The sequence below is a fragment of the Sinohyriopsis cumingii genome, chromosome 17 (assembly GCF_028554795.1).
Source record: "Sinohyriopsis cumingii isolate HCF-2022 chromosome 17, ASM2855479v2, whole genome shotgun sequence".
In the NCBI taxonomy this organism is placed as follows: domain Eukaryota; kingdom Metazoa; phylum Mollusca; class Bivalvia; order Unionida; family Unionidae; genus Sinohyriopsis; species Sinohyriopsis cumingii.
The window spans coordinates 43408196-43417303 of record NC_142977.1 but is presented as its reverse complement, the minus strand read 5'-3'; the positions used below and the strand labels follow the sequence as shown (position 1 = coordinate 43417303).

The window sequence follows — 9108 nt, the reverse complement described above, 5'->3', positions numbered from 1 at the left end:
GACAAACAGTCAAATCCAGCTAGAATATTCTCGCGCGGTAGACATAAAAACACAGATGTGATTTATGTTACTCAGCGATATACACAAATACAAAAAGTGATCAGAGATAACTGTAATATCCTTGCTGTATTTAACGGAGTTGATACATAAACGTTGCGAAATATTCATCAGACTTGGTGCAGCGGAGATATGGACATAATTAAGTTTAGAAATTTATTTAGTCAGGCTCAGTTATCCCCGCGGTCACGATACCGAGTAGGTCTTCATAACATTTTTGGATAGCAGCAGAGAGGGTGCGACCTCGATAACGCGTCAACGTAGTAAAACTTACGATATGTTTTTCGAAAACGACGACGCGAAAAAAAAGGAACAGGAACCTAACCCCAGGAGACTCTCGGAAAGTTAAAAGCCTCGGTTTCACGTTATCAGCGTATTTTTTGTTTTTTTTGTTTTTTGTATAAGCCTTAGTTTACCATAATAACGATTATAAAATGAGGTGGGTTCACCCTCTCTGCTGCTTTACTTATTCTACAGACAAACAGAGTCGTAGATATTGTTGAAGTGGTCTGAATAGATTGTTGTTTATTTGTCTTCTTTGTTGTTGTTCTTTTGCCGAGAACTTTCCGGCGGGAAAAAATGTACGATTTTCTTCTGTAAATTATTGTGCAGTCATACATCCAAGGCATATTCTTGTATCATAGAAGTAACCGAGGACTTACCTATTGATACAATACAGTGAGTTAAGTACAACAAATATATCATCCTACTCTCCTACTCAAGCCCAAAGAAGTCGTTCAGAAATTCCATATCAAATAATTCGTAATCAACAATTTCAACAGGTAGTATTAGTTAATTAATAGATGTGCTCGCGGATGGAAACATCACTTTGGCATATTGGATGGTTGGGTTCATGCTGAATCGCTGAATCAAAAAAGTTGCTCTCTGGTTGCCCCTGATGCGAATTTGGGAATTGTCTATATTGTGACCTGTCCTCGTCTTCCACCTGAAAAGACAGAGATATGAACGTAAGTAGTGATGTTCGCACATGACGTAATATTTGCATGCTTTTACTATGACGCATTATTTCAAATGTCATTATTAATGTCAAGACGTATTTACTAAAACGTGGATCTTTTGTCGCAAATGTATAAAATAAAAAAACGATCATAACAATGTTGTAAATTATTGGCATAAACTTTTTGAGCATTTGTACTTTCAATGTTCTTAACAGGTCTATTCATGGTGTGTGTCTAGTATCAGAGTCATATGCTTCGGCAAATACGGGCTAATACGTATAGTGGTCTTGTTTTGACTTTAAATATTTGACTCTGTCGATGTGCTATTAAAATTATAAACAATACATATTTAAATCAACTTGTGAGATTTGTTATATGCATCTCATTCATGTCATTTATACTGCCATTAAGTTTTTGTTCAGGATTTGTCTTTTAAATGAAGGGAATTATAATTATATAAAAAAAATAAAGAAGAAATATTATTTTTTTACAGAGAACATTTGTTACTAATTGTGTATTATTAGATATTGAAGTCCAAGTGAGACACAGGGATTATCTCATTCGTGAATTGGGCTGCATGATAGGTTCGGTAATTGTCAGTCTGAGATTAACACTGCATATTACATGTTAGACATTCAAAACATTATACAAATAGTTATCAAGAAGAAATGTTCTGCTTGGCAATGCTCAAAAACGTTATGAAACAAGTACGACACTACAACAAAAAGACATTTCAAAAATCAGAAGTACGAAAAATCCGCTTTACCTAAAGGAGAACCAGTATGAGTACAAATGAACTTTTGTTACACGGTCAAGGCGGAGAACGGTAAATAGTCTGATGATTGGACCATGTAGATGAAACATTTTCTCGAAAACTAATGTTTTGTTTCTGACAAATTTGGTTACGGTACACACATGTGGTTATGGAGAAGTCATTGGTGAATAGATGTAGCCTGAAATAATATTATAACTTTACTGTATGTATCCTTAAAAGTCAAAAATGCTTTCCACAACTTACCGTAGACTTCTCTCAGGCATCGCACAAAAATGGCGATACACATTTTCTTCCAGTAGCTGACGGTTGCTACCTTCTTGTGCGAAGACGACTTTAGATAGGTGTAACAAACGGTTGACGGTCATCTGGTCGGGTGATGAACTTGGCCGGAAAAGATATCTAACAGTGTTTTTTGTGTGATGAGCTGAAACCAAAAAAAAAATCTTGTTTAAATAAATTGGAGTAGTAGTTGCTGCATCCGTAAGTTTCAATCAAAATACCAGAAGCAAATCAGTAACATTGTGCATCTGTAACGTGTTTTATAATTACATGTCAAAAAGAATTTCTCTGGAAGTCTGCCGTCAGCACTATGGAGATGAAGACACTAACAGTGAGTTACTTGATAAATACCAGTTCTTTTCAGTCCTGATTTAAATTGGGATAATGCATCACCTTCTTCAGAGTTTTGAATGACACCGTAAAGGAAATAGGCGACTGGCCCTCCTCGTATGACGCTCAACCCTACCAAAGGAAAAAGAATAACTTCGTACAAATCGTGAACGTTCTACGTATGTTAAATATAACAAATACTGATATTTTTTTTAGTCAATAGGTAAAGTTACTTTTTCAGAGTACATTGTATAATGTTTGACAGCAAATAGCACAATGATAGTCAGTTTTATTCACAAAACGATGTATACGCTGAATACTAATGTACTCAGTATCATATACAGCAATTTCTAAAACAGGTTTACCTGAAAATCGTCTTTATTTTGACATTATTTTTCTTGAGGCACCAAGATAAATGTAAACAATTCATTATATTGTTCATAAATGTTATTACCAATCAACACTCCGGCATATAAATAATGATGACGTGCTATGTATTCGTCTTCACTTTTCAGCATTATCCGTTGATCTTCGCAGGTGAGCATCCTCTCATTAAACTCTGTAACGAAGACAAAGAAGAACTCTTTTCTAGGACCTCCCAGATCACAAGCACATTCTCCAAGGAAGTTAACCTCCAGGGGAAACCGAATGTTTTCTTGGAACTGAATTTCCTCCGTACTGTCGGTAAACAGCGTTTGTCTGCTGCTAAAAATTGCAGATGTTTCACCATCTAAAGTCTCATTCTCTGTTTGCACGTCTGGTAGACGACCTTGCAAGAAAAGTGTGTGTGTGTGTGTGTGTGTGTGTATGTGTGTGTGTGTGTGAGAGAGAGAGAGAGAGAAAGAGAGAGAGGGAGGAAGAGTTAATTATGAAACCTCGTAAATGTCCACCAAACACACTTAGAGATTCAGTTCGAAAATATACTTCAACACAAGATAAGTGTGCAATATTATTTTACAATGTTATCCTTCAGGATTACCCTTCAATTTTCTACTACGTTTCAAAGAATGGGTTAAACTAATGTGCATAATATGCTATAAAACAATAAAGAGAATGTTTGTATAGTTGAAATATGTATCAATGTAAACATAGTTTGAACATTATTATTCACGTTTTGTAAACTAAATCATTGAATGAACTTCACCAGTGGAGCCAAGGACGGCCAGAACAACTCGCCCTGCTTTATTCCATCCACCTTCAGGTTCGAGAAATGCATTGTTTCGACACAGAATGTGAAGTTGTTTGTCTCCATTGGAATATTTATACCGGAGGGAGAAAATAGAATGAAATGTGCTTCCTACAATACAAACAATGATTTAATAAATGTGAATAAAAATACAAATTCCAAAAGAAAACAATCAACTTATCAATTTGCATATGTGACTGTGAACAACAACAAAAGGCATCGAACTACATTTTGTAGCGGACACACTCGCAAGGATGTGAAGATTTCATTTACTCGGTCAATACACAGTTGCCCGCAGCATATCGTAACTCCATTCAAAGTGATGTGATATAAAAAAATATATGTATAGTATGTACGCTATATCAGTGATATACCACCCGTTGTATAAATATTTCATTAAAAGGAAACTCGGCAAGCATCGTTTTAATGAAAAATGTATATCTCGTGGCACATCGTTTATACAGTGTACATACTATGCATATATAATAATAATAATAATAATGAGGACTTTGTATAGCGCCTAATCTTTAGAAGCTCTAAGCGCTTTACAACATCAGACAACACCTATAAGATAAAAAACATAATTATATGATTACCAAAACAAACACCATAAAATTAGAAAACATAAAAAACATGCTTAGAATAGGTAGGAAACATTATTAGGTCTTTGAGTTTGTTCTTGCAATCGAAATAAGTGAGTTTTGAGAGCCCTCTTGAATGTGATCACTGTGTCTTTGTGTCTAAGTTCAGTGGGCAATTCATTTCCACGTTGCTGGGCCCTGGTATGCAAAAGAACGCTGTCCATGTGACTTTGTTTTCATAGTGGGAATAATGAGTATACGATTGTCAGAAGAGGAGGGTAAGTATCTTGCTGGTGTGTACACATGGGTGAGGTCAGATAGGTATGTTGGACTAGAGTCCGACAGTGAAACGTAGCACAGAGAACAAATTGTGTGTTTGATTCTGGATCGAATGGATAGCCAGTGTAGGGTACAGAGCAGCGGGGAGGTGTGCTCTGATCGTGGTACTCTACGTACGATCCGAGTAGCTGTGTTTTGAACTTTTTGAAGTTTCTGGAGCAGATATTGAGATGAACCAGACAGAACTGAGTTACAATAGTCCAGTCATGAAAGCACTAATGAACACACAAGTGTTTTAGTTGCATCAACTGAAAGATATTTGCGAATTGAGCCTTGCATATGTTCATGACATGTTGGTGCAATGTGAGAGTACTGTCCAGAGTAACACCTATGTTTCGTACTGATTGTGTGAATTTAATATTGGTGTTGCTGATATTTATTGTTTGAGGTAAAGGATGTGAATGAGAAAGTCTTTGTGTTGTGATCAGAATGGCCTCAGTTTTATCATCATTCATCTGCAACTTGTTACATGTCATCCATGATTTCACATTAGTAATGCACCTCTCTACACCTTGGAGGGTAGCATCAACTTCAGATGAGTGGCTAGATTTGTATATTTAGGTGTCATCAGTGTACAGTTGGTGATCTATGACACTTGAGAGCGACTGAGTGTACAGAATGAAGATAACAGGTCCAAGAACAGACCCCTGTGGAACACCACAACATAGATCAACTGGGCTGAAGTGTATTCCATTTGCAGATACAATTTGTGTCCTGTTGACCAAGTAGGACTTGAACCACAATAAGGCTGTATCATGAATGCCAAATACATGCTGGAGACGGTGAAGTAATATATCATGGTCTATTGTGTAAAATGCTGCAGACAAATCAAGGAGGGTGAGGACTGTAATCTTTCCGCTATCCAACTCAGAGAGAATATCATTAACTACTTTTAGAAGAGTAGTTTCACTACTGTGGTAAGGGCGATATGCAGATTGTACATTGCTAAAAAGGCTTTTTGAATTCAGATGAGATACAAGCTGGGATAGAACAACCTTTTCTAAGATTTCTGATATGAATGGAAGATTAGAAACTAGGCGGTAGTTCTTTAAATCGTTATGGTCTAGTGTTGGTTTCTTGAGCAGAGGCTTTACAATGGCAGTTTTGAAAAATGATGGGAATTCCCCGGATGAAAAAGAGGTATTAATAACATCAATTAGTGAAAGCAGTACTGGATCTAAGCACTCAAGCAGCAGTGATGTTGGAATTGGATCAAGTTCACATGACTTTGGTGCACTCATCATCAGGATTGTACGTACAAAATCCATAGAGACAGGTTCAAATGCTGCTAATGGTTGCCGCTCAAATTCTGTATCCCAACTGCATGGTGACGACGAGTCCATTGCAATTGTGGTGTCAAAATTATCTCTAATGTTTTGCACTTTGTCAAGGAAGAAATTTGCAAACATGTCCGGAAGGTCGACTGGAGAGAAGGTAGTTAGAAGTAGTGTAGATTTGTTCCTTGACATTAGCTTGTTAGTAATCTCGAAGAGCACTTTGTAGCTGGAACTTTCCATGATCTTAGTAGTATAGTGGGCTGATTTCGCTGCATGGACTATATTTGTGACATTCGTCTTAGCGGCTTCATAGATTTGTTTATGAATAGTGTCTGGTGGAAAGCCAAAGTCTCTCAGCTTTACGGCCTTCTCTTTTAGCAGTGCGAAGCTGGTCCCTAACACTGCTATACCATGGAGAACACTTTTGAATTGATACTCTGCACTTAGTAGCTGGGGCATGTTTGTCAAGCAATGAACGCAGGCAGTTATCGAGTTGTTCTGCAGTAGGAGGTAAGCAAGTTGTTATGTTAGCTTGGATATCGTGCATTAGTTTGGTTCTATTAATCATACGGAGGTTTCTCTTAGTAGCAGATAAAGGTGGAGAGTTAGGGACTGATACGTCAAGATGGCATATAATGCAGAGGTGATCTGATGATAGTTCATGGGATACCAGGGAGGACCATAGAATGTTATCGTCAGGTCTATGAAGAATCCAGTCTAAAATGTGACCATGTTTATGGGTGGGTTTGTTAACTAACTGTTTGAGGTTGGAAACATTAATGGAATCTATAAGTTTTGATGTATTTGGGTTTCCGGGACAGTCAAAGTGAAAGTTGAAATCTCCAAGAATAATCAGGTTGCCACCTATCGAATTTCTATAGTCCAGGAGATTCTAAAACTGCTCCAAAAAGAGAGAGTCGGTCAGCTTGTTTTTTCTACTAGGAGGAGGGAGGTATAGGCAGAATAAATGGACTAACTTTGCTCAAGTGTGAGTGTGGTTTGGACTAGTTTAAACGATGCGTGGTCGAAATTGAATGTTGTGGTGTGGTTAAGACGTTTTATCATGGAGTTCTTTGTGATTACAGCAATTCCACCTCCGCGAGAATTACGGGGGAATGACTTGATGGAGTAACCAGTGGGTGTTAGATCTACACACTTGGGCTCATCGCCTGATGTTTTACCTATGTTTCTGTCAGGAAAAAGACGTCAATATTCTGGTCATTGATAAAATTAACTATTTCAGTGCGCTTTTCCGGTGGTCCTACTGAATGGGTATTGAATAATGCAATACGCAGAGGTATCTCTTGGATAGTTGACACAAAGGTTGACGAATTAATAGGGATTTGAATTAGGTTATCTAAATTAACGGTCGAATTTTGTTTTAATTGTTGAGCCGAAATAAGGGAGATAACTAGAATTCTTCTTCCTGTTCTACGCCGGCCAGCTTTGAAACAACGTTTCTTTTTTCGCTTCTGTTTACATTTTGGTAATGATCACTGTAGTCCCAGTTCGTTTAGTCTAGGCTCTAGAGCACAATGTAGTGTGGAGAGCCAAGGACGGATCATTTAAAGCAATTAATGAGGGTCCATCGTAACATAAACGGGTTGACTGGCGATTATCACGTGATGGCGGCTTGTTCAAAAACAGTGGAGCACGACAGCTGAGAAAAAGTCTAATTGTTCTCATTTCCAAAACAAGGAGATGAAGAAAGACATAAGAATTTAACAGCCAATACATAATGAACACAATAACGTAGTTGAAAACAGGCAACAAGCACAAATATCATGAAAACGGCACTAAGAAACGGAACAGCTGCTTCAAGCTGGTTAAGCGGTAGCGGCCATCTTGTTTTTATATATATATATATATATATATATATATATATATATATATATATATATATATATATATATATATATATATATATATATTGAGCTATGTGTACATCAACAGAAAAAGATTGCATACGTAAATCTTCCAATAACAGTTCTCCATCAGGGATGGGAAAAGATATCACCGTGTCGTCAATTTCTTCGGAATTTTTTATAGGTATATGCGGCCTAAATAATAATAATAATAATAATAATAATATGAAGTTAACAACAGTGCATGACTTAAAAGTCAAAGAGGTATTTAATGATAAGCCAAGAAGTCTCCATATAAATCAAAAACGTTTGGCATTTGGTCCAGTTCAAGATGATAAACATTTTATTTTATTTTAATTTATTTTAAGCAAGAAGAATAAAACCGTAAGATTAATATTCACAAATAGTAATATCAGTTTTATGGAATCTTAAAGCTGACACTGTAAAGACATAAGTTATTGATGCAAAGGTATAAATTTTAAGTACAAACGCTGTATGCATGGTCATAAAACTACAAGCATTGTTGAACAGATAGTTTTACATTGCTCACGGTAATGATAACTATTATATTACATGCTGTATGTAGATCCAATACTTGGTCAGTTTTTACAAAGCACCAATATATATTTCAGAGTCTTCAAAAAAATAAAACTATTCAATCTTATTACATTCAGAACAAAATGTTCTTGAATCGAGTACAAATATGTCACGTACTGTGTTTGATCACGACTAATGACAGTAAAATGAGGTTACCATGGTCATGACGTCATTCTGCAGCAACACAACGGCTCACATCGGATGGAGAAACAAAAACAAACAAGCAAACCAAACATCATAAAATTACAGTAAAATAAGACACAGTATGTATGTATGTATGTATGTATGTATGTATGTATGTACAGAGAGAGAGAGAGAGATGTACTCACATGATTACTTATAACTGAGAACAACTTTGTTATAACTGTGATTTATGTTTTCTCCCGCTTTCTTGCTAACATAGAGACCAGTGTAATTAGATTCAGACGAACAAAAAAATAAGCCGAGAGGTTATCAGAAAGGCGAATTATTCTTTCTAATTTATTACTTCGCAAGGAATGTTAGTTGGTTCTACATTGAGCAAAATGTGTGCATGTACAAATCTCTGTTACTTTAATGTGTTGATCCGTCAGGTACACTTGTGAGCAAAATGTGTGCATGTACAAATCTCTGTTACTTTAATGTGTTGATCCGTCAGGTACACTTGTGAGCAAAATGTGTGCATGTACGAATCTCTCTTACTTTAATATGTAGATCCGTCACGTATAAAATGTGTACATGTACAAATTCATGTTACTTTGATGTGTATTCTGGCGGCCACTATCGGCCATCGTACTCTAACTTACGAACGGAGAGACGGATTTATATACAAGCAGATGGAATGGCAGAAAGATAGAGTCTAGTGCAAAACTCACATAGTCCGT

At 36.6% G+C, this 9108-nt stretch overlaps 1 protein-coding gene across 5 annotated transcripts; it reads right to left on the bottom strand.

The window, feature by feature from the left end:
- Positions 1–551: 551 nt before the first annotated feature.
- Positions 552–8699, bottom strand: LOC149778518 (uncharacterized). 5 transcript variants are annotated; one of them, XR_016415344.1, is made up of 5 exons: positions 8575–8605; positions 2855–2959; positions 2341–2532; positions 2035–2215; positions 552–1003 (listed from the first exon to the last, which is right to left on the bottom strand). XR_016415344.1 is itself a non-coding variant. In XM_089938487.1 (5 exons), the coding sequence occupies exons 2-5, from the start codon at positions 2943–2945 to the stop codon at positions 850–852; spliced, it is 495 nt and encodes a 164-aa protein (XP_089794613.1). In that variant the 5' UTR covers positions 2946–2959; positions 8575–8605; the 3' UTR covers positions 552–849. The 5 variants fall into 5 exon arrangements, 1 of the variants encoding a protein (XP_089794613.1); XM_089938487.1 differs by having other exon boundaries at positions 2464–2532; XR_016415345.1 differs by lacking the exon at positions 2855–2959 and having other exon boundaries at positions 2464–2532; positions 8575–8699.
- Positions 8700–9108: the final 409 nt, after the last annotated feature.